General features: G+C 44.4%; 1 protein-coding gene across 5 annotated transcripts in view; it reads left to right on the top strand.

Moving 5' to 3' along the window:
- The window catches only part of KDM6A (lysine demethylase 6A), a 334,756-nt gene that overhangs the window by 136,066 nt on the left and 172,877 nt on the right, over nucleotides 1-25,813 (top strand). For 3 of the 5 annotated variants that reach the window (XM_056858360.1, XM_056858359.1, XM_056858358.1), the window contains exons 5-6: nucleotides 6,894-6,952; nucleotides 17,485-17,605. In XM_056858360.1, coding sequence (XP_056714338.1) covers nucleotides 6,894-6,952; nucleotides 17,485-17,605 — 180 coding nt within the window. Of the gene's footprint in view, nucleotides 1-6,893; nucleotides 6,953-8,031; nucleotides 8,088-17,484; nucleotides 17,606-25,813 lie in introns of those variants that run through there. The other 2 variants (XM_056858362.1, XM_056858361.1) reach the window with 1 other exon arrangement.

Below are 25,813 nucleotides of genomic sequence, written 5' to 3'. Positions count from 1 at the left end.
GGGAGGTCCATAAGGCATAGAAGCGTCCGGGCGGCCGCATTTTGCGCATCCAGGGTAAACTGGTCCCGATCTGGCAACACGCCTCCCTGGCCCTCCACCATGGTGAGAAGGGAAGTGAGCCCTGGACTGGCACCGTCGACTCTCCTTGCATTTTGCGACACGCTCCGAGGCCAGTCACTAATCGAGTCAGGAGGACAAAGTCCTCTTGCGCTAACCGGGCCTCCTCCAAAAAAGTGTCCAGCCACCACAGTTCGTTTTGGGCACGGAGGTCAGCTTCCCACGTTTCCCACGGGGCCGCTGCTTCCAGTCGATGCCACTGGTCCGCTACCAACCCGACCAGCTGGGTGGACTCGGCGTGAGTCCGACGCGCCTCCTCAAGAGTAGCCCGCAGAAGGTCAGGGTCCTCGGGGAACTCGTCCCAAGCTCCGACCCGAGGGAGCAGATTCCTCAGCGAACCCTCCAGGGCTCCAGCCAGAGGACGGTGAAAAATAGGACTTGTATCCTAATGTAAGCTCTAGTCCCGTGGTAAGCCCATAAGCAGACTCGATAGACAGACAGCCCAACGTAAGCTGATTTATTAGGAAAACATTACATGTAGCAGAAGCTGAGAATCAAGAGGATACTAGTAAGGGTCAATTGTACAACCCATGGCATATATAGAAAGCAGGCTAGCTCAGAGTACCATGGCAACCCCCCTCCCCAGAGCAGTTTGGAGCTGGAGGTAGTTTCCCACGGAATACATTCTAAACATCCTAAGAGCGGCATTGCACAGTGACCTTGGCCAGCACCTGGCAAAACTACCACATATCATTCACAGGCCCTTGCCTGACAATTGATTGCTTTGTTGGAGGTAACCCAAGAAAATTAACAGAATTTGAACAAATTATAACTAAATTGCAAGACCACCTGTTCACTAAATTCTACCAACTTCTACTGTCACACGATACGGAGTTAAAATATGTATGATCAAATAGATGCAAAACCTCAGGGAAATGATGAAACAATGGGAAGTAATATGGACAAAATAAATAAAAATTTCATCTCAATCCATCAGAAAAAATTGGTATAAGATGTTTTCCAGATGGTATCTGTCTCCAAAAGATCTTCAAAAAATACATAAAGCAGATCAAGCCAACTGTTCGAAGTGCTCAGACACCGCAGGAACTTTTTTTCACCTATGATGGACTTGTACCAAAGGCCAAAAGTATTAGCGAAAAAGTCATAGAGAAATTCACACAATTATTGTGAGTAAATTTTGCATTAGAACCCCAAGTGAACTCTGTTAACAAAGAACTTTACCAATACACAATTTCTGCTGCTAGAATTGTCTACCCTAGATATTGGAAATCCAACACAATACCAGCGAATACAGAATGGAGCAGCAAACGTCTTGATTTTGCACTAATGGCCAGACTACCCACCTATTAAAAAATGAACTCAATAGATGAATTCATGATAAGATGGCAACCTTTTCAGGATTATTATTTACGTGCCCAGAATACTTATTAAAAACAAAGAATTTAGAGAATTATGTTAGAAACCATTTAATGAATGCTTACAATAATGTTTACATATTTAAGATGAATGATGCTATTTTGATATGACGTGTGTAAAGATTGGATCTTCCCCCTTTATCCCTTTTCCATTTTTTTGTATCCCTTTATAAATATAATAATAAAAAGATAATAAAATATGCTAGCTGACATCAAAGTAAAACCTCCTCAGTCGGCACCCAGCAACCTACATCCCAGACTGCTGTCAAAACCAGGCAGCACTGCTGATAAAGTGGAAAATTGGCTTTTCACATTGTTCCCCCCAACTTAATCTTCACAGCAACAACCTTGTGAGGGTAGGCTAGGCTGAGAGATTGTGACAGGCCATGGTCCTCTGGCAAACTTCCATGGTTGAGCAAGGGAGTTGAACCCAGTCACCCCAGGTCCTAGAACCCAAGGTTTTTGAACTCAATTGTTGCAAGGGTTGGACATAAATGTCCAGCCAGCCCAGATTGAGAGAGGGGGCTGCTTTGGCTGGCTCGTGGGCCGGATCCAGCCCTCAGGCATCATGTTTGACACCCCTACTCTGACCACTATGCCACACCAGCCTTGCAGTGGCCATTGAGGGCATTCATTCCTTAAAGCTACAGGTGTTTCTTCTAATATTTGCGGTGGGTTTTATTTCTATTATTTGGGGGGCAAGTTAATCCCCCATGATTTTTTATTTAATTTTCAGGTTTTTCTACAAACCTGGGGCATTTTTCAGGGCCTGTAGAAAGATCTGTCTTGTCTGTCCATGGTTCCATTCTCTGGATTGAAGTATTGATTTGGCCTATTAGATATATTGAGTAAAGATGTTGCTTATGCTCTGTTAACGCGAACCCCCTTATATGTTGTCCCCATCTTCCTGGCTCAATATCAGTGGGTAGTACAAAGTGCTGTTCTGAATAATGCTTTTTATAGGGGACGGAGCACTTGGTCTGAGTTTATGGAAGCGGGGTGGGGGTGATAGCTCGAAAACGTTTGGGAACCCCTGCCTTAGGTTAACAGCCTATAGTTAGAAGTGCTTCATTCACTTTCATATCAGTTAGTTATAGGTAAACAGTTCATTTAACAAGAATATATCTTGTTTGTTTGCACATATGTATTTATATGTTTATATTTCTTATGTATTTATATTATGTTTTGTTTAATTACTTTACATATTATATATATTTTTGTATTTTAATGCTTTTAAATGTCTGAAATGCTTTAATATTAGCCACCTTAGGAACCCTTAGCTGGGTAGAAAGGCAGCATAGGGAATGTCTGAAATAAATAAAAGAATATACCTGGAGCTAGTGTGGGTTTACTGGTGATGGCAGGAGGAGCAGATGCCTATTTTTTTACTGTTTTGATTTGGGATTTGTATATGTTTCACTTTGGAGTTGGGTGCTTGCACCCCTCAGTTTATCCTTAAGAGTACGAGAAGATGCTTGGTCATGTATTTAATAGGTTCTATTGGCAGAGCCCATGTATAAATGTTTGAGCTGTATATATCCTGGAACTGTACATACTCATAACCTGTGCATCTTCAAGCCTCTTGCACTTCTCTTTTTCTCTCTTTCAATGTCACAACCTTGGGTGTTCTGTACTTGTTTTGTCTGAATGGGAAAGAATGGAGCTAAGCTAGTGTGGAAGTTAGGTATCTATCTGAAGGCTGCTCTGGAGATTCTTCCTTCTTTCCTCATTCCGCAACTTGGCTTCCTCTATTTGTGTGAGTAGATAAGGGAGAATTAATTAAGGAAGTAATGTGTGGATAAGTCTTGAGCTTCCATTGTTTGACAGTGTTGTCACATAAGTGTTTCCCACACAGGGGTAGGCATGTGTAGTTTTCCCATTGTTGTTGCCAATAAAGCATATGGACAATGGGGCTTCCACATGGCATATTTCCTCACAGATTTCCTGCCCCAGTTCCCCAGCAGCAGCCACTCCTACTACAGTTTTTACAGTTTTTCTAATCAGTAGTTGAATATTGTTCTGTTGATATAATGTTATAGGAATATTTGCAATAGTGTTTCTGAATTCCCAGCCTTCGTTTTTTCAAAAAAGGAAGTCTCTCACCTCTTTTTTTTAAAATGGTCTTTTTTTATAAGGTCTTTATCCTTATATCTCTTCGATGAAAGGGTCTAGAGCAGTGGTTCCCAACCTTTTTCGATTTGCGACCCCCTTTTACAATTGCCAAGTAACCTGCGACCCCCACGACATTTGCATAAAGCCATAAAATGACATTTTCAATAGGATAAAGAAAACACGTTAAAAATAGATTTTTCAGAATATAATTCCAATGTAATATTTAATTAACTAGTTTCATTAAATAATTAATTAATATTTAATGCGATGGTTGTGCTTGCATCTGGGTAACCAGCTTCAAAATTCGTGGCTGAGTGTTTTGTCTCTAAGTGACGTTTGAGTTTTGAAGGTTTCATAGATTCAGCACTGAGAACAACATTGCACAAAACGCATTGTGGCTTTATGCCATTGCTGATCAAGGTGGTAAAGCCAAATTTTAGATAGTCTTCTGAATATTTACGTTTTTTCTCAAACTTTTCAGGCCTCCCAAAAGAAAGGCACACTGGAAGGCCAGAATAGCGACCACGCTGCAGTCGCCTTTTAGTCTCCCTCCCCATTATCGCCTGTTTTGTTTTCTTCAACCTTCTGGCCTTGTTGTTTCTCCCCCCCCCCTCCTCTGGGAAGGTGAGGCAAAGCAAGGTCGCTGCCGCAGGAGATTCTAAGAACATAAGAAAAGGCCCGGCTGGATCTGACCAAGGCCCATCGAGTCCAGCCGTCTGTTCACACGGGCCAAACCAGGTGCCTCTATAAAGTGCCCCAAACAAGACTCTATCCTCCCAGGAGCTGGGAAGGAAAGCAGGAGGAGGAGGAGGAAGAAGGGGGGGGGAGAAGAGAAGTCATCTCCCATCCCCGCCTCCTCCCTCCTGCGATCCCAGCAGCAGGAAGGGAAGGGGCAGACTGGGGAAGGAAGAGGAGGGCGGGGAAGGAACTGCCTGCTCGGCTGTGTGGAAGAGGAGGAGGAGGAGGGGCCGCCGCCACCGGGCTGCCGAGGCTGAGCTGAGCGGCGGTGGAGGCGCTGGGGCCTTGGACCCGGGGAAGGAGAGGCGGCGGAGGAGGAGGGGAGCCGGGAGGGGAGCGGGAGGCCGGCGCCCACCCCCTGCCCTCAGGAGGTCATGCCCAGCTGCTGGAAGGCAGGCAGGAAGGAAAAAGCGACCAGCGACAACTCCCCAGAAAACACAGGTTGGGAACCACTGGTCTAGAGCCTCCTTGTTGGGAAGGCCCAGAAAAGAAACCGGAACATTCAGGTTTTTTTCCATCTTTTCCTAAGGACTTTTTGTTACTTTTTCTAATTGAAAATGGCAAAATTTGGGTTAGCACTTAAAATCTTTATAATATATTTTCCTTTTTTTCTATGAGTAAAATGTTTTTAGGTCAAGTTTTTTTCTCACTCAAAATGTATGGCATGATATAAAGTGTTACAGCATTATGTATTCCCAGCGATGTATTAAGACTTTGAAAATGTTATTAAAAACATCGCTTTAAAAGGGTTTTTGGATACCACAGCTTATAAATGGTTGGAAGACGTCTTCACAGCTAAAGGGGCCAAACAAAGTGTGAACAGTATTTTTTATAACTTTTTCAAACTCTTAATACATTGGTGGGAATACATAGAAAGTGCGAACAGTATTTTTTATAACATTTTCAAATTCTGGAATACAAGTGTGGTAACCCCCTTGTTTGGCCCCTTTAGCTGTGAAGACGTCTTCCAACCATTTTTTAGCCGTGGCATCCAAAAACCCTTTTAAAGCGATGTTTTTTATAACATTTTCAAACTCTTAATACATCGCTGGGAATACATAATGCGGTAACCCCCAGTGTCTGACGACTTCGACAGTTTTTCCAATGGGAAATTTTGGGGGACACTGGAAACAAATGCCTGTGATCTTTTTTCCTTTTGGAATGAGTGAAATGAAAGATGAACTTGTAACTCAAAACGTGTAGTATGAAAAATTTAGGTAAGATACTCTACAACATTAGATTACAATAATTTGTTCATATACTGTAGACATTTACAACATTTTCAAGAATACTTTTTATTTAATTGTGAATAGCTTTGGTGATAACAGTGATAATACATTATTAAAGAGTCCAGTGTTTTCAGTGTTTAACTTAATATCCAGATATGTTGGTCATCCTACTCATTGAAACTGTATTAGAGTGTTTTTGTCCAAATAGTACGCTTCCTTTTGTTTACTGCAGGGTTTGTTTTCTACCTTCAACTTTTATTTTTTTCTACCTCTAGGGTGGAAAAATTAAAGATACTTGTGCTATGGTACCATAGGATACAGCCGTGTGCATCGTTTACTCAAAAATTGGATATGCTTGCAATTTTTCGTATAGAAGTCTAAGACATTTATAGTGCTAAATTCCATGAATATGCCAAACAGTACAATTTATATGCTAAGTTAAAACGATGCTGTTCAGTCAGTAAAAGCAATTTAGGTTCCATAGAAAAGTAAGTACTACATTTATTTAAATTTCCCCAAATTTTCTTCATTAGAGGGGCGGTGCCACACCAAACATTTAAGAGGAAAGCAGATTTGGGAGAGGTTGGAGGAAAGCCAGGGAAAACCCAGGAAATGCTTGAGTGCCCCATAATGCTGTGAGAAAGCAGGAAAACAACCATGCTTCCTCGCAGTATTGAACCTGGGGCAAATAACTTGTGTGAAAATGGCCAGGGGCTTGTTCCTCCTCCTCTTTCCCAGTGAGCCTGGCCTAGGGTTTCCAGCTCCCCTCCCCCACCCACCAGCAGGGGATGGGGTAGGGTTGCCAGATCCAGGCTGGGAAACTCCTGGAGATTTGGGGATCGAGCCTGGGAAGGACAGGGCCGCAGTGGTGTATAATGCCATAGAGCCCGCCTTCCAAAGCATCCATTTTCTCCAGAGGAACTGATTTCTGTAGTCTGGAGATGAGCTGTAATTCTGAGGGATCCCCAGGTCTCACCTGGAGGCTGGCATCCCTAGCCTGGCCTAATATTGAAAGCCAGTGCTCTAAGGCAACCAAACAACTAGGTATTTGTTAGGCAAGACTGCAGTTTTTCAGTTACAATATCTTTTCATTTACATAAATAAGTGCGACTGGTCTATCTTGTCATCTGTTCCTTTATTTTAGTGCTAAGGTGGCTAATAGTTTCGCACTATGGTTCTAGCTTTTCTCATTTGTATTATACCTAATTTTCTTAAAGTAGTGCCTAAAATGTCTTGTTAGTGTTTTTAGTATATTCTTCTGGAAAATCAAAAATACATATTTTCCTGTTTCAGTTCAAAAATATGTTTCTTTTCTTTGCAGAATGCTGCCTTTTTGTATGGCCTTGGCTTGGTCTACTTCCATTACAATGCATTTCAGTGGTAAGTGGGAAAATGCTGGGGATCTAACAGTTGTGATGCCTAAAAAGAATAGTTTCAGAGCTCCCTTGCTCCAGTTAATATGGCTTTACTCTGACTGTATGGAAATGTATGGAAATGGGAAAAATCATTGAAATAATCTAGTGACAGAGAGAGTTTGGTATGTCCATATGTGTTCTTCTGTCTGGGGAATGTCAGTTGAGAATCTTATTAAGAACAAAATAAAAAAATAGTGAACATTGTTTTCCAGCTAGGTTTTATATATTGGTGTATTTTTCGCTCCATAAGACGCACTTTTTTCCTCCTCAAAAGTGAGGGGAAATGTCCGTGCGTCTTATGGAGCGAATGCCAACTGGGCGCGTGCGCGTCGGGATGGCGCGAGCCAGCGTTCCCTGCCCCGACGACCAGCTGGGAGGCGGGCGGGGTCGCAGAGCGAGCCGGCGCACTCGCCCAGCCGGCTCTGTGCGGCCCCGCCCGCCTCCCAGCTGGCCATCAGGGCGGGGAATGCCGGCTCGCGCCGTCCTGATGCACATGCGCCCAGCCAGCTCTGTGCGCCCCGCCCGCCTCCCAGCTGGCCGTCAGGGCGGGGAACGCCGGATCGCGCCGTCCCGACACGCACGTGCCCAGCCGGCATTCGCTCTATAAGACAAGTTTTTAGAGGAGGAAAACAAGATTTTTTCTTGTTTTCTTCCTCTAAACACTAGGTGCATCTTATGGAAAGGTGCGTCCTATGGAGCGAAAAATATGGTATATCTATTGTGCATACATTTTGTTACTGTGTTCAAGACTGGGAGAACATGAGGACTGCTGTTTGCAAATATGGAGAGAAGGACAACTTACATTTGTTTTAGGTATTTGGAGTTTGGAAGAAAAGTTGTGTAGCGACCACAGTTTTCTCAACATATTGTCTATTCATATTAAAATGATCTTTCTGGAATCCTTCAGGTGTCATACTCATTTGCTACGAAGGCCAGATATGACATAAATGTCACTTGGTAGGGCCAGGATCATGCTTCGCCAGCCCAGGTCGGGAGCGGGGGGCGGGGGGGCTGCCTTGGCTGGTTTGCGGGACTTTGCAGAATGCTGCCTTTTTGTATGGCCTTGGCTTGGTCTACTTCCATTACAATGCATTTCAGTGGTAAGTGGGAAAATGCTGGGGATCTAACAGTTGTGATGCCTAAAAAGAATAGTTTCAGAGCTCCCTTGCTCCAGTTAATATGGCTTTACTCTGACTGTATGGAAATGTATGGAAATGGGAAAAATCCTTGAAATAATCTAGTGACAGAGGGAGTTTGGTATGTCCATATGTGTTCTTCTGTCTGGGGAATGTCAGTTGAGAATCTTATTAAGAACAAAATAAAAAAATAGTGAACGTTATTTTCCAGCTAGGTTTTATATATTGGTGTATACCGTATTTTTCGCTCCATAAGACGCACTTTTTTCCTCCTCAAAAGTGAGGGGAAATGTCCGTGCGTCTTATGGAGCGAATGCCGACTGGGCGCGTGCGCGTCGGGATGGTGCGAGCCAGAGTTCCCTGCCCCAACGGCCAGCTGGGAGGCGGGCGGGGTCGCACAGAGCGAGCCAGCGCACTCGCCCAGCCGGCTCTGTGCGGCCCCACCCGCCTCCCAGCTGGCCATCAGGGCGGGGAACGCCGGCTCGCGCCGTCCTGACGCGCATGCGCCCAGCCAGCTCTGTGCGCCCCGCCCGCCTCCCAGCTGGCCGTCGGGTGGTGGGGGTGGCTGCCTTGGCTGGCAAGCCCACAGCAAACCCTCCAGCCCAAATCAAGGCGGGCGGGGCTGCCTTGGCTGGTTTGCGGGACAGATAAGAGCTCTCAAGGGGCCTGATCTGGCCCACGGGCCGTATGTTTGACACCCCTGGCTTACATGTGGCAGAAAAAATCACCATGCTAGGCAGGAAGTAGAACACAGTCCAGACTTGGTCCAGACAAGAAAATAAAATCAGGGAAGCATGCAAAGGTGATGAAATAGTAATAATGGGATATTTTAACAACCCTTATATTGACTGGATAAATTCATGCTCCAGTCAAGCCAAAAAAATAAAATTTCTAGGCATCATCAATGACTGTGCCCTCAAACAGTTGGTCATGGACCCAACCAGAGTGGAGGCGATCCTGGACTTAATACTCTGTGGTGCTGGCACTGACTTAGTATTGGGTGTGGATGTAGTTGAGCCAATTGGCAATAGTGACTAGAATGGCATCAAATTTAATTTGTATGAATGCAGGAAGGTGCCTGGGAAATCTCACACAATTACCTTTGGATTTAATAGAGGAAACTTCTCTAAAATGAGAAACCTGGTAAAAAGGAAGTTGAAAAGAACAGTTAAGAGGATTAAATCTCTGGAAAAGGCTTGGGGATTACTCAGGTCCACAATACTATAGCGACTCAGCTAGATTGTATACCCCAGGTCAGGGAAGTTGGTTGAGATAGGAGTTTAAAAGGGCATGTACAAGAAATGGAAAAAAGGGGAAATCAACAAAGAGATATTCAAACAAGTAGCCAACATATGATGGGAGAAAGTCAGGAAGGCTAAAGCGCAGAATGAGCTCCGGCTTGCCAGGGAATTTAAAAACAAACAAAAAAAGGTTTTTTTGGTTATGTCCATAGCAAAAGGAAGATCAAGGTAACGATGGGGTCACTGTGTGGAGAGGATGGTGAATTATTAACATGGGAGGCAGAAAAGGCAGAATTACTTAACACCTTCTTTGTCTCAGTCTTCTCCCAAAAGGGAAATAGTGCTCAACCTGGGAAACATGGAGCATAGGATGCAGTAGGGGAATTACAGCATAGTGTAGATACTGGGATGGTTCGGCAATACCTGGCTGCTCTTAAGGAATTCAAGTCTCCAGGGCCGGATGAACTGCATCCAAGGGTGTTAAAAGAACTGGCCGAAGTGATCTCAGAACCACTGACAATAATCATTGAGAATTCGTGGAGAACAGAAGAAGTTCCAGTAGACTGGAGCAGGGCAAATGTGGTCCCCATCTTTAAAAAGGTAAAAAAATACGGTAATTCGCCTTTCGGGCCCTCTCCCAGCGCGCTCCCGCTGGCCAGCTGATGGGCGGGTTGTCCCGCCTTCTCCCCCCCCACCTGATCGCGCCTTCTGCGTGGCGGCAATGGCAGCTTCTTCCCCACCCCACCCGTTCGCGCCTTCTGCACAGCGGCGGTGGTTTCTTCCCACCCCACCCAATCGCGCCTTTTGCGCGATCGCGCCTTCAGCGCGGCGGCGGCGGTTTCTTCACCCCCACCCACCCCGCCTTCTGCTGGGCTGCGGTGGTTTCTCCCCCCCCACCTCACCCGGGGCGGTCCTCCCGCTTGCCAGCTGACCCTGCGGGGCCTCCTGCGCGCAGGGAGGGGACCTCCGGCACCGCCTGCCTGCTCTCCTGGAGCCTGTTCAGGTAAGCCTGCGGGGGGGAGGGGGTGCATTCCCCCCTCGGCTTATACGTGGGTGCCTAATTTTCCCCCATTTTGGGGGTGAAATTAGGCACCTCGGCTTTTACTCGGGTCGGCTTATACCCGAGTATATACGGTAGTTGGCTTGGCAACAGTACATGTGAAAGAGATCTGGGAGTCTTAGTGGACCACAAACTGAATATGAGTCAACAGTGTGATATGGTGGCTAAGAAGGCCAATGCAATTCTGGGCTGCATCAATAGGAGTATTGTGTCTACATCAAGGGAAGTAATACTACCACTGTATTCTGCGTTGGTCAGACTTCACTTGGGATACTGTGTCCAGTTTTGGGCTCCACAATTTAAGAAGGATGTTGACAAGTTGGAGCGTGTCCAGAGGAGAGCGACCAGAATGGTCAAAAGTCTGGAATCTATGCCCTATGAGGAGAGACTTAAAGAGCTGGGTTTGTTTAGTCTGGAGAAAAGAAGGTTAAGGGGTGACATGATAGCCATGTTTAAATATTTGAAGCATGTTAATGAGGGAACTAGCTTGTTCTCTGTTGCTTCAGAGACTAGGACACGAAGTAATGGATTTAAACTAAGAGAAAAGCGATTCCATCAAACATTAGGAAGAACTTTCTGACAGTGAGGGCAGTTCGACGGTGGAATGCCCTGCCTCGGGGTGTGTGTGGAGTCCCCGTCTTTGGAGGTGTTTAAGCAGAGGTTGGATGGCTATCTGTTGGGAGAGGTTTGATTGTGGGATCCTGCATGGCAGGGAGCTGGACTTTATGACCCCTGTGATCTCTTCCAACCGTGTGTGTTTTTGTGATTTTTGATTTTGTGAAGTCCCAAGAGGTCACCACCATGACTAATGGGTAAGGTGAAGGAAGCTGTTAGGGGGCAAAAGGCTTCCTTCAGAAACTGGAAGGCTTGCCTAAACAAGGCAAACAAAAGCAAACAAAACACAAACACAAACAAAGGAAATGCAAGCAAACAATTAGAGATGGAGAGAGAAATTATGGATGTATATGAGGATGGGCAAATTAACGGAATTCCTACATGGTGAAGATATGGAAGAATTTAAAAAAACATGGTCTAAGGCCGCCTCATATTGGGATAATTTGGCAAAAATGGATTTTACAGTATTAATTAACGAGTTATAGAAACTAGTTTTAATAATTTTACATTTTTGTGTTATTAAATAAATACTGTTAAGACACTTCTTCAGTAGTCGGGTGAAGGGTCACTTTTTTAGGTGGGTGGAGGGGGAAGGGGTATCTTTTTGAAGTTATAATTAAGCAAATATGAATGTATTACTTAAGATATATCGATACTCTTCTGTGTTTTGTTTTTTCCTTTTGTATTGTTTATGTTAATTTCATTGTATTTGTTTTTTATGTTTTGTTATAAAAATTTATAAAACAAAGATGCAAAAAAAAGATTTTGAGGACATATCGCTAAACACATCAAGACCAACAATAAGACATTCTTTAAGTACATTAGGAGTAGGAAATCAGCTAGAGAAGCAGTTGGACCATTGGATGACCGTGGGAGTAAAGGAACAATAAGGGAGGATAAAGCAATTACTGGGAACAAAATGAATTCTTCTCATCTGTCTTCACTCTTGATGATAAAGGGCAGAACCCTTCTCCTGAACAGATGTTTTGGGGAGGGGAGAATGAGGAACTGGGGTAGTTAGTGGTAACAAGGCAGTAAGTCCTAGAATGTCTAGACAAACTGCAAACTAACACGTCACAGGGACCAGATGGTATTCATCCTAGAGTTCTTCAAGAACTCAAATGGGAAATTGCTGAACTCCTAACTGTAATTACTGAACTCCTAACTTCTTAGATCATCCTCTGTACCAGAGGACTGGAGAATGGCCAATGTAACAACCATTTATAAAAAAGGTTCCAGGAAGGACCCAAGAAATTACAGGCCAGTTAGTTTAATATCTGTTCCAGGTAAATTGATGGAAAGCATTATTAAAGATAGAAATGTCAAGCATATATAAGGGCAAGCCCTGCTGAGCAAAATCCAGCATGGGTTTTGTAAAGGTAGGTCCTGTCCCACTAACCTTTTAAAGTTTTTTTTTCAAAGTGTCAATAAGCATGTGGACAGGAATGCGCTTGTGGACACTGTGTATTTGGATTTCCAAAAGGCTTTTGACAAAGTCCCCAACCAAAGTTTGCCAAGCAAACTCCATAGTCATGGGATAAGAAGACAAGTCCTCTTATGGATTGAGAGCTGGCTGAAAAATAGGAAGCAGAGAGTAGGAATCAGTGGTCAGTTCACTGGAGGGAAGTGAGCAGTGGGGTCCCTCAGGGATCTGGGTTGGGACCGGTACTTTTCATCCTGTTCATCAGTGACCTGGAGTTGGGGGTGAACAGCGAGGTGGCCAAATTTGCAGATGACACCAAATTATTTAGGGTGGTGGAAACAAAATCAGACTGTGAAGAGCTCCAAAATGATCTCTTCAAACTGGAGGAATGGGCAATAAAATGGCAAATGAGATTCAATATGAGCAAGTCTAAAGTGATGCATATTGGGGCAAAAAATCCCAAGTTCACATATACACTGATGAGATCTGTGCTGGCAGCCGAGGGGAGGGGGGTTAACATTACCATTTCAAGATGAGCCCGTGGCAGAGGAGGAGGTGGCTGAGAATGTGGAAGCTTAGGGATCCTTCTTTCCGTCCCCATCGTCTCACCTTGAAGCGAGCGTTTTACTGCTACACTTCTTTTGTCCCTCTGCTGGAGCGGAGTGTCCGTTCGCGCCTTTTTATTGCAGTAGGCGCCAGGGCAGCCTCCTCCTCGTTGTGGCCACATTCATCTTGATTTTGTTACTTAAGGGTCCGCGATTGCGGCTGTTAGCATTTTGCTGTCATTTTGAGCGAATGGACCAGCTCAACTTCGTAGTCTCCAACAGATAGGAAATAGTTCTCCTTTCTCTTACTGACGGTGGCCATTTTGTCACACCCAAGGGGCGGACAGAAGGCACGAAAGGAAGGTTAAAAAATTAGGTAGACTAAGTGTTTAGAGTAGAATTGGGTACAGATAAGATATAGGATATAAGCTAGAATATAGAATAGCTTTAGAGAGTTTCCTATAGGCCTATAAGCACAGAGCTGTGCTGCTACGCTGCTCTCCCCTCAGAGGCAGGACGAAAACTGGATCCTCCAGGGGGCAATTCCTGCCAAAGAGACAGGAAATGAAAATTGGTCCTGCCTCCCCAAAAGTGGATAGGAATCACCCATTGCTTCAAGATGCTCTTGCCTCAGAGGAGAACAGATGTGTTTGTGCTGATTTTGCTTGTTACAGTAGCTAACCAGGTATTTAGAAATAGTCACATGACTGTGATAAGTGACTTCAGAGATTAATCAGATAGATAGGTTTTCTCTATAACTATGCATGCTTGTGAAGACCAAATCAGATTTCCTTGGACTGAACCTGAGGAGTTAGAGATTGAAGGACCCCTGCTTGGTAAGATATAGGGACCCTTTTGGCTTATTTGATATTCCGTTAGAGCAATGAACAAGAGATTGAATTCTGATTTGTTCTAACAGACAACTAGTTTTGATAGGCATTAAAATAATGTTTGGAGATTTGATTGTACTTGCCTGTTTAATTACATTCTGTATAAGTTCAATAATTTTAGTTCTCTATTTTATACTGTCATGTTTAATAAAAAGAATCATTCCCTTTTTCAATAAAGGATAGAGATATTCATACAGGTATCAATTCATTTTCTGGTTGCCTGAGTAGAGAAACAGAGGACCTGCGGTCCTGGAAATAACATTGTATTATCAAAAGGTTGGAAGAGGTGAAAGCCTTCTCTAATTTGATAAAACAGGGAGAGTTGTGATACTGTGGATACCAGCCAAGAGCAAAGCCTTGAATTATTCTCAGTTCACATCTCTCTAAATATTACGAGTCAGAAAAACTGATCGTTACACCTTCTGATTTTTAACTTTCCCACAGCTGCTGTGGTTCCTTGAGAATTACAGTTAATTTGGGATTTATTTAAAATGTTATTCTTTGCTAAAATTTAGTTGATGCCCGCTTTGCGTAATTTAGTCTGTGGTCATTGTAACCCAAGAACAGGGGTCTCCAACCTTTTTGAGCTGGCGAGCATCTATGGAATTCTGACACTGTGTGATGGGTGCAGCGACAAAAAGGCTGCTGCAAAATGGCTACTGCAGGAGGCGTAGCTAACCACATAATTGCTGCTTCATCTTACCCTCAGTCACATAGGGAAGATCATTGTGCTGTGGTGGCAGCTGCTGCCAAAACAAATTTAAACAAAATCTGCACAGCCAATTGAATCTTCAGTGGGGAAAAGCCCCACCTCACCCCACCCACTTTCTAAAAGCACATGGTGGGCAGCAGGAAACCTCTTGGCTGGTACCATGGTGTCCATGGGCATCATGTTGGGGACCTCTGCCCAAGTACAACGCTTACAATATTTAATTTATTTGAAGTAGAATCTGTTTTTTAATAATCCTCTTCCTTTAATGTTTTGTACCTAATGAGCAATTATTACTCTGTTCATGGTTGTAAGAAGCCAAGTGATTAGTTTTGTTATAATATTTGGTTTGGATTAGGGTCATATGGAGGGCCAGATTAAATCTTTGTCTGGGGGGTCATGGTGGCTCTCAGCAGCCTTGGCAGGGTCCGTAGGTCTTCTGCCTATCCTGTATCATTTCTATTCATATGTTTATATCTTGTTTTTCTTCATGGTTCAAGGCTAGTTGCCTCTACTCTCCCCAGCTGGGATCCATAATCTCCCCCTGCACACACACACACACCTGGTTTGAGCCTGAGGCACTATTCAGAGAAGAAATCAGGGCTTCCAAAGTGAAGATGATGTGTTGCAGTTGTCATGTCATTGGTAGCATCCTGGGTCTCTCAAGTGGGAGACCCAGATGTCTCCTGGGAAAAGTTGTCTCATTTGACATCCAGACCTCCAGCTGGAGCTTGCTGTGGCTCCAGACCTCCAGCTGGTTGCTGTGGCTGGCATAACATCTCGGCCTCACCTGGGAGGGTGGTGACTTCCATCAAGCCGAAGTGCCCCCCTCCTTCAGTGTCATGGGAGGGAGAGCAGATTCGCTACATGACACAATTAAATTTCTAGGAGTCATGGCAATCTGGTTTCTGGGATGTGTAAAGCTGTCTGGTTGTCCTCAATCAGGGCCAGGGCTTTTTCGTTCCTGGCCCCAGCCTGGTGTTACTCTCTGTCTAATGAGACCCAGGCCCTGCGGGACTTAGCTCAGTTTTGCAGGGCCTATAAGATGGAGATTTTCTACCAGGCCTATGGTTGAGGGCATCAGGGGCTCACACATCAGCTGCCCTCCCCTCCTTTCCCTCGTCCTCCCTCCTCTTTCATTTCCCTTTTCCCTCTCCTTTTCCTTTTCTCCTCCCCTATTGGACCCTACTGACTGACTGATATTGCTACTGATGTTGGTCAGACCCCCCCCCCCCCCATCCTCTTTTCCTGAGTCTCCCTGGACCGATGTCACCTTGCAATGTTGGTGGCTCCTTTTCTTTTATTTATTTATTTATTTATTTATTTTTATTAAAAAAAAATCCAGAGAACAGAAAGAAAAAATAGGAAGGGGGGGGGGAGAATGCAGAATAAAAAGACGTCACTTCTTGCTTTCTTCTAACACGGCCGCAACCCTCCTCTTTTCCTCATTTGGAGCCCTGACTCTTTTCTTGAATAGAACATTCATCCATTATTCCGCTGATGCTACCGCTTATATTCAATTATTTTCCACTTCTCATTTTCATTAAGGATTATAGATCCCACTATTAAACTTTTTGATTTCTGATTCTATTTCTACTATTTCAAAGCATACTATTATACCATTTAGTTGTCCATACATATTACATTACTTGTAATTTTTCCTAATTATAGAAATCATAGGCAGGTTTTATAAGGTTGGAGCATAGTTTTGGAGTGCCACTTCTTATAGGCAATGTTTGGAAGCATTTTATTAGGAATATATGACGTTACTGTTAATGTGTGAAATGTTGTTTTAATTTTTGTAATTTATTATGTTATGGATTCTATTAATTAATTGTTGGAAACTGCCCAGAACCTGGCTTTTGCCAGGAAAGGGCAGAATACGAATCAAATTTTAAAAAATTAAAAGCCCTGAGATATTGGGCAATACTCAAAGAAACCTAAGCTGAGTTGTGATTACAGAATGGATTCACATCCCCTTTCTAAGGATGCAACCCCCTCCCTATGGCCACTGAGAAACCACTCCTAAAAGTTGAGTGGGTCCTTGGAGATGATTGAGATATAAGAGGCAGTGACTGCAGCTGGAGGAGGAGAATCCATGTAAATTGCAGATTACCTTGTGCAAACAGAAGTGCTTTCCATTGGTGCAAGGGTGCTTCATTTGGATCCAACCCAAAGCTTCTAGGTTTTTACCATTTCCTAGCTTATATGGCAGTATAAAATAGATAGGAAGGTTGTTCTTTTACAGTGTTTTATTCCTTTGCTGCTACTATTAAATATTACAGCAAATGCACATATGTTCTGCAATTGAAAAATAAGCATTACTTTAAGAAAGTCTATAAAATGGGTTCAGATTTCAGTGAACCATGTTTGAGATGATTATGCTCCAGTTATAAGAAAAAGAAGAGTTGGTTTTTATATGCCGACTTTCTCTACCACTTAAGGAAGAATCAAACTGCCTTACAATCACCTTCCCTTCCCCTCCCCACAACAGACACCCGGTGAGGTAGATGGGGCTGAGAGAGCTCTAAGAGAGCTGTGACTAGCCCAAGGTCACCAAGCTGGCTTCATATGTAGGAGTGGGGAAACCAACCTGGTTCACCAGAGTAATGACCGCCACTCCAAACCACTGCTTTTAACAACTATACCACAGTGGCTGAGCATGGGTTAGAATTTATGAGTTTCTGTTTCATTACTTTCCTTAGGCAATATTAGTTTATCAGATGCAATGTACGAGTCATCATCAGCTTTTCTCAGAGTAGTTTATTCTGTTTGTTGGCATTGTCGTATAAAATGGGATTTTCTTGAGTAACTTGCTTTGCAAACAACTTAAAATATACTCACTAACATTTCAATCTCTTCCCCCCCCCCCCCACAGGGCAATTAAAGCATTTCGGGAGGTGCTTTATGTTGATCCCAGTTTTTGCCGCGCCAAGGAAATTCATTTACGACTTGGGCTTATGTTCAAAGTGAACACAGATTTTGAGTCTAGTTTAAAGGTAGGAGTTTAAATTTTGTAATGATAAGTCAAGATTTTCTTCATTTGCACATGCATCCTTTTTTTACTATAACAGAATGTATAAGTTTGCTTCACTGTTATTTGTTTTATTGTTTAAGATTGTTCTCAGGATAAGGTCAGGATTGAATTATGACATTTTAGGATCTGTCTTGCAAGCTCTGCAGTAAAATAAATGAAATGTTTTCGTTTAATTCCAAACTTCACCCCATGGAGAATGGACTATAAAACTACATTACTGAAGCCTAGACCTCATCTTACCCTGAATACCTACTGAACAAACATAAAGCCTCATTCAGTATAGTTGATTCAAACTAGTGCTTGAAGAGCTACTTTCCCTGGGCTTCTGCATGCTTTGTAAGGATAAAAGTAGTAGAAGCAGGAGACAAAGAGCCCGAGAGGAGCTTTAATACCTTTTGTGCCCATCATCTGTTTTCAGCCAGATTACCTGGGCACCACATTACATTTGGCCAGTGTGAGAAGCCTCACCTTGAGTAAAGCTACAACCTGTAGTTCTTAGCGGTTCACTTTCGGTAAGGGCTATTTTCTTTGGGTTAGCTGTAGACCCTTGCGCAGCCCATTCCTGAGAAATGGGCTGAAAGTTCTTTGGAGTCGGCGTGATCCTGCCACCAGCATAAGTGCTCTCTTATTCTGTGATAAGAGGCACACTGGTGGCAGGGGCAGTTTCGTCAGCGCCTAGGCGCCGCAGAGCTGTGCGCTGCTCCCCCACTGTTGGAAGAGAAATGCCACACCGGTGGGGGGCATTCCTGGAGGCAGAGCTGACATTAGTCAGCTTCCTAAGCCCCTCCAGCTCGGGAATGCCCCCTCCAACAGCGTTGGTGCAACCTGGCGCAGCCTCACTGTTTTCAATGAGGAAAAATGCCCCATTGTCGTCGTCGTCCCCAAGATTTTAAAAGGCTTTTTTTTAGCCTTTTGGTGGTCAGGAAACCATTTTGGAGGTGGTGCCGCGGTGCCACAGCTACACCGTCCCTGGCCGCCAGAAAGCTTAGCAATGAGCTGTAAGGGTAGCAGTAACAGTGGTAGGGACACCAGAGAGCTGGAGAAAGGTTTATCATGTGTTCCCACATCTTCCTGAGCCATTTTACTATTAAGAAATGTACCAGGAGCCATGTTTCTTCTATACTTCTAAACTATTGTATATTGCCATGGAGACAATTTGGTTGAAAGGCAAAGGATGAATTTTCAAAATAAATAATTACTTCATTGTTTTTTACTTGGGAAAAGCTTGAATGTGTGAGGTAAATATCAGGAATTAAAAACATTGACCTGAATGTTTACTGGCTGACTTCAAGTATAGATTATGTCAGTAACATTTAGCATATAAAGAATAAAGCATTAAAGTTTTTAAAGCATTTTTATTCTGTCAGTAAAATACCATCTAGTTTATTCCTTTTGAAAAACTGTTACTTTGTGGTCTCTGTGCAGTCATATATGCACGTCCAAGCAAGTTTTTCTGAGGCCTGTGAGGCACTTCCCATTTTCCTGCCTTTGCCTCACATAAGGCGGAATAGGGAAGAGCCTAACCATTCTACAACTGATCATTGCACAGTTCTTGCATTTTTGGCAGAAAAATATTTTAAGTTCCCTAGAGGAAAGTTATATGTTGCTTTTATCGACCTTCAAAGAGCGTTTGATACAGTCGATAGACAGATTTTATGGGAGAAACTATGCCATATGGGCCTTGACCAACGCCTTTTGTTTTTATTACATAACCTCCATACATCCAATACCTGTCAAGTTAGATTCGATGAGGGGAGCCTTTTAACCCAAAAAATCCCGGTGACAAAGGGCGTAAAGCAAGGCTGTGTACTGGCACCATCCTTATTTAATTTATTTATTTCAGATCTCCCTGCTTTTTTGGCTAATACTGATGGTAATGCACCTACGTTAAGCTCTGAGAAAGTCCCTATTCTGTTATATGCGGATGACGCAGCAGTCCTATCCCTTTCAAAGATGGGTCTTAAACGTTTGTTAGCTTCTTTTATCCTATTCTGTAAACGGAATTCCCTATCTATTAATTTTGATAAGACCAAGATTCTGATCTTTTCTAAGACTTGGAAGCAATCAGTTTGGAAAATTAAGGGAAGAGAAATCGAACAAGTGAAAACGTTTAAATATTTGGGGGTCTCTTTTCATTATAATTTAAAATGGATTGCACACCGTAATCAGTCCCTTACCTTGGCAAAAAATAAGATGGCTGCAATAACTCGTTTTTACTATAAGAAGGGTAACCATTTTGTTCCGGCCGCCTTACAGATTTTCCAAGCCACGGTGATCCCGCAACTTCTCGCTCTGGGAGAAGAGGCCATCTTAAGAGTGGGTGTTTCCTCTTCCTCTAGTTCCGGGAGGCAGGACCTAAATTTTTAAGTGCCTATCTTTGGAGGAAACGCCCCCTCCCTTTTCAGTCTTGTTCCTGCCTCGCCCGGGAAGAGCAGTGTAGCCACAGCTCTCTACCTCGAGCTACTCTATTCTCATTCGTTCTATTTCTATTCCTATCTTAATCTATTTTTTTAAAAAAATTCTAGTCTGCCCTTCTATTTCTCTTTATTTCTATCTCTCCTTTCAGTGTTAGTCTGAGGGGGGAAATTTCTCCTTCCTGCCAAAACAAGATGGCTACCGATCGCCTCGATAATTATATCTCTGAGGGAGATTTGGACCCGGGTCTACTCCAGGCAATGCTGGTCGCCCGGGATCCGCCTATTGACAATCACTCCAGTGATTTATTAGGCAAATCAAAGAAAGCCTCAAACAAACGTAAGAGAGGATCTTCTCACTCAGGCAGCGCAAAACGCCTCCTCTCTGCAGCTCGCAGCGCGTCGGCGGCTGCGGCGGTTAAAACCGCAAAAGAGGCAGAGAAAGAAAAATCCTCCGGATCCGGGCACGGCCGGGGGAAAACAGCGGCTTCGGCTGTTACCCCCTCTACTAGTAAGGATCAGGCCGTAGGCGTCTCGCCAGCAGAAGAGCCCGGTCCGGCCGAGTCTGAAGCTGCGCCTGGAGCCGGTAAAGTACTTCCCCCCCCTTCCCTCTCAGTCTGCCGCTAGTGAGATTGCTCTCCTCAGGGCAGAGCTCGCATCTATAATTAAGGACGCATTTGCAGAGGGGCTGCAGGCGGCTCAGCTTCCTTCCCCGACCCCCTCCGTTTCTGGCATGCAAATTCCTAACCGGGTCCCTTGCGGACCTAGAGATAGCGATCAGGCGGCCGGCGGGGAGCAGATTGGACAAAATACTTTGCAGGGGGGCGGCAATTGGCCCACTAAGGCAGCCCTAAAAGCCAATGCTTCTGCTCAGGGTGCCAGAGAACCACAGCAATCTGAGCAGGTCGCTTCTCCCTTCTCCTCTGATAATGAGGTTTCTGATAGAGAGGAGGGCGAATTCTCTGAAGGAGAAGAGTCTTCGCCCCAACCTACCAAACAAAATAGACTATTTGAGGCTGAGGATTTTCAGCCTTTTTTAACTAAAGTCCTGGCTGCTTTAGACCTTAATGAAGACTCAACCCCTTCCCAAGACAACAAAAAAGGTGCAAAAGAATTTTTTCATATGCATAATATCTCTGACAGAGTGGTTCCTGTACCAGATTATTTTTTGTCCTTGTTACAGGGGGAATGGGAAAGACCTATGGGGGAAAGCAGTTTCCACCAGTTACTAAAAAACTATATAATGTGGCCACTAATGCTTCTGAGTTACTCAAACTCCCTCTAGTGGAAAACTCCATTACTGCTTTGCATTCTTCTGATGCAGTTACAGAAGAAGGCCTAGTTTCCATAAAAGACTCAGTTGATAGGAAAACTGAACTGGACTGTAAAAAAGCCCATGAAGCCTCAGCCATGGCTATTGGCTCCTCTATTACGTCTGCTTTAGTTTCTAGGGCAGCTATAGTCTGGACTAGAAAGCTGTCCAAGCTTATTCCTGAAGAAGACAGAAGCACTATGGAGGGAGTTTCCAGGATCCTGAGGGCAGTATCATTTCTGGCCGACTCTACTTTAGATACTATGTGTTTTTCAGCACGAGCTCTAGCTACCGCAACTGCAGCTAGGCGGGCCTTATGGTTATGTCCATGGCAAACCGAACACAGATCTAAATCTGTACTGATGGGATACCCCTACCAGGGCAAGAAATTGTTTGGAGACAAATTAGATGAGATATTAGTCGAATCAAAAGATAAGAAGAAATATCTCCCAAGAAGTCTACGTAGGGAATCAAAGGGATTCTCTAATCCTACTTCCTTTCATCCATTCCATCCATACTCACGATACAGACCTGATCAGAGAAGAGGCCAATGGAGTTATAGCAGGGGTTCCTTTCGCAGAGGAGGACGCTTCTCTAGGAACTCCAGAGCTAACAATTTTCAAAGTGACAGAGGGGAAAAGCCCTTTCGTCAAACAAGACAGTGACGCCAGATCCGATCCAGTAGGGGGCAGGCTCAGCCTGTTCCACAACCAATGGTCCCTTTCCCATCCAGACCATTGGGTTCTTCAGATTGCCCCCACGGTTACAGAATACAATTTTCCAAAATTCCAAGAGATCGACTAGTTGTGTCCCGCCAACCGGACAAAAGACTCAGAACCCTAACAGCCATACAACATCTGTTGGAGATAAAGGCAATAAAATATGTGGTCCCATCGGAACAATCATTGGGCATATATTCCGTATTCTTTACAGTGCCAAAAAGAGACGGGGGATGGCAGGCCATCCTCGACCTAAAATACTTAAACAAGCATGTAACATACAGAAGATTCAGGATGGAGATGCTACTCTCCATATCGGAAGCCCTAAGACCGGGAGACTTCCTTACCTCCGTGGATTTAACCGAGGCGTATCTGCACATCGCCATTCATCCAGAACACAGACGATTTCTGAGATTTCTTCACAACGGGCACCACTTTCAATTCAAAGCCCTCCCCTTCGGATTGGGGTCCGCACCACGGGTCTTCACCAAGGTCCTGGTGACCTTGGTCGCGCTAGCACGTCAAGAGGGCATAAGGATCCACCCTTACCTAGACGACATCCTAATCTGTTCATCATCAAAGACACAAAGCGTCCGACACACAAGCTTTGTTCTCAAACTTTTGAAAGACCACGGATTTCTAGTGAACCAGAAGAAAAATCATCTTCAACCCACTCAACATCTACGTCATCTGGGTGTATATATCGACACCGTCGCCAACACCTTCGCCCTACCTCCAGACAAGATTTGCAAAATCTGCAACCTGGCCAAATCAACAATGCAAACCACCACGGTCCGCCTCATGACCCTGTCGAAGTTACAGGGTCTAATGATATCCTGTATTCTGGCGGTGCAGTGGGCCCGTCTACACTCCAGACCTCTAAAGTGGTTCTTAAAGATCTATCAAAAGGACATATTGATCAAGAAGAACAAATCCCTGCTTCTTTCTACTACGACAAGACACAGCCTCAAGTGGTGGACCATCCCAGAAAATCTTCAAAAAGGGGTCCCATACATCCGGCAAGCACCAGTCCAGGTATTTACGGATGCTTCTCTCACAGGTTGGGGAGCCACCCTGAACGGTCATTCAGCACAGGGCACCTGGTCCACTCAGGAACAACGGATGAACATCAACGTCCTAGAACTCCGTGCAATTTTTTATGCCCTTCTGCACTTCAAACATCATCTATCAGGCACGGACATACTGGTGAGAACGGACAATGTGGCAGCCAAAGCTCACCTCAACAAGCAGGGGGGCTCGCGATCCTCTGCTCTACACAAGGAAGCCCTGAAAATCCTGTCCTGGGCGGAGACCAATCTATGTTCCATAACAGCAGAACACATTCAGGGAGTGCTCAACGTGGACGCAGACTGGCTCAGCAGACAAAGTCTCAGCGAAGCAGAGTGGTCTCTGAACCAGGAAGTTTTTCAGCTCCTCACAAATCGGTGCGGCATGCCCCTGGTAGATCTCTTCACGTCAAACAAAAACCATCAGCTTCCACGGTATTACACCAGGTATGTCCAGAAGGGAGCGGAACAGACAGACGCACTCACAGCACCATGGCCAGCGGGACTGCTATATGCCTTTCCACCTTTTCCACTCCTTCCCAGAGTTCTCAGACGAATCAACCTACTTCAGGCCACAGTCATTCTTGTGGCTCCCTACTGGCCGTGTCGCCCATGGTTCCCCACTCTGCTAGAGATGTCCGTCGCAGAACTGTGGATGCTTCCACCTCGACCAGATCTCCTCCTTCAAGGGCCGATCCATCACCCGGACCCAGGCTGGTACAGACTGACCGCCTGGGTATTGAAAGGAGTCGCCTCCTAAAACTAGGTTACGACACAGAGGTTGCAGAAACTATTCTTTCATCCCGAAAGCCCTCTAGAAAAAAGAATCTATAACACAACATGGAAAGCTTTTGTTAGATGGTGCCAGAGAAAACATGTGGACCCCATCAAGCCACATATTTCCAAAATACTGGACTTTTTACAGGACGGACGAAAACAGAACCTGTCTCCAGCCACACTACGTCGTCAGCTGTCGGCAATAGCTACTATTATCCCAAAGCTTTCAGGTTACACCTTGACTAAACATCCACATATTAAGGCCTTTCTAAAGGGACTTACCTTGATCTCTCCTCCAGTTAGACACAGATTCCCTACCTGGAGCTTACACTCTGTATTAACAGCCCTTACTCACCCTCCCTTTGAACCCCTGAAGCATGCCACATTAAGCTACTTAAGAATGAAGACGCTTTTTCTAACGGCTGTAACTTCAGCCAGGCGGGTGTCAGAGATAGGGGACCTATCCGTCAGACCAGGCCTTTGCACATTCCACAAGGACAAGGTGGTCCTTGCTCCTGATCCTTCCTTTAATACCTAAAGTTAACTCCAATTTTCATAGGAACCAAGACATCGTTCTCCCCTCATTCTGTCCAAACCCTAAAGCTCCGCAAGAGAAAATTTGGCATACCTTAGATCTTCGGCGAGCCCTTAGAACATATATTTCTCGCACAGAACACATTAGAGTATCTGATGCGCTTTTTATCAATCTCACGGCACCTAACAAGGGTAAACCTATGTCCCGCACCTCAATTAGTCGCACTATCACTCAGTGTATTACTCAAGCATATAAAGCGGCAAAAATTCCAGTTCCCTCTGGCTTGACAGCTCACTCAGTCAGAAGCACTGCTATGTCAGCGGCCTTTGACCGCAGAGCTCCTATAGAGGAGATATGTAGGGCCACCACTTGGTCCTCAATCTCCACATTCGTGAGGCATTACAAACTTAACCTGTATGCCTCAGCTGATGCAGCCTTTGGCAGGCGGGTTCTTCAAAGTGTTCTCCAAGACGTCTAAACCCACCCGGGCAGGGACAGCTCTTTTAAGTCCCACTCTTAAGATGGCCTCCTCTCCCAGAGCGAGAAAGAGCCTTGGTTACTCACCGTGAAGGCTTCTTCTGCTCTGGAATACGGAGGCCATCTTGCCCGCCCAGACGTCTCAATTAAATTCAGGAGGATGCTATTCAATTGAATATTTTCACAAATTGGATACTATAAAATAATTGCCTCATGGAAATAATGCTAATCCAAGGTTGAGTTTAAAGGTAGTTTTTATTAATAGGCTTGCAGTTGAACTTACAGTTATCTTAAGCATTCTGCTTTATCTTCCTACTGTTGTTTCTTACTGATGTTCTATGCTTAACTGTTTATGCTCCTTGCTCGGAAAGTTTTTTGACTGAAAAGGGAGGGGGCGTTTCCTCCAAAGATAGGCACTTAAAAATTTAGGTCCTGCCTCCCGGAACTAGAGGAAGAGGAAACACCCACTCTTAAGATGGCCTCCGTATCCCAGAGCAGAAGAAGCCTTCACGGTGAGTAACCAAGGCTCTTTTTGTACGGAATCCCAGTTTGGATCCAGGGTTTTAATAAAGAAGTGGAGCATCTCAGGGCAGTTTTTTTGAGATGCATCCTTGGCATCACAAACTCAGTTTGTTATTTTTCTCTGTGCGCTGAGCTGGGACTGCACACAATAGAATCTGGTGCTTGGATCACTACTATCAAATACTGGTTACGCTCTCATTTTCGATCCCCCCCCCCAAGTAGTTTATTGACAGCTTTACATACTGACTCAACTGTTTCTAGATGGTCTTGGCTTATGTTAAATAGGATCAGATCACTCGGGATTGATCTTGATTCCTTGTCCAATTCCAGTGAATTATATATTTTTA

The sequence above is a fragment of the Euleptes europaea genome, chromosome 12 (assembly GCF_029931775.1).
Source record: "Euleptes europaea isolate rEulEur1 chromosome 12, rEulEur1.hap1, whole genome shotgun sequence".
Taxonomy (NCBI): Eukaryota; Metazoa; Chordata; class Lepidosauria; order Squamata; family Sphaerodactylidae; genus Euleptes; species Euleptes europaea.
Note: the sequence above shows the minus strand (reverse complement) of the source record. Positions and strands in the feature narration are given on the sequence as shown.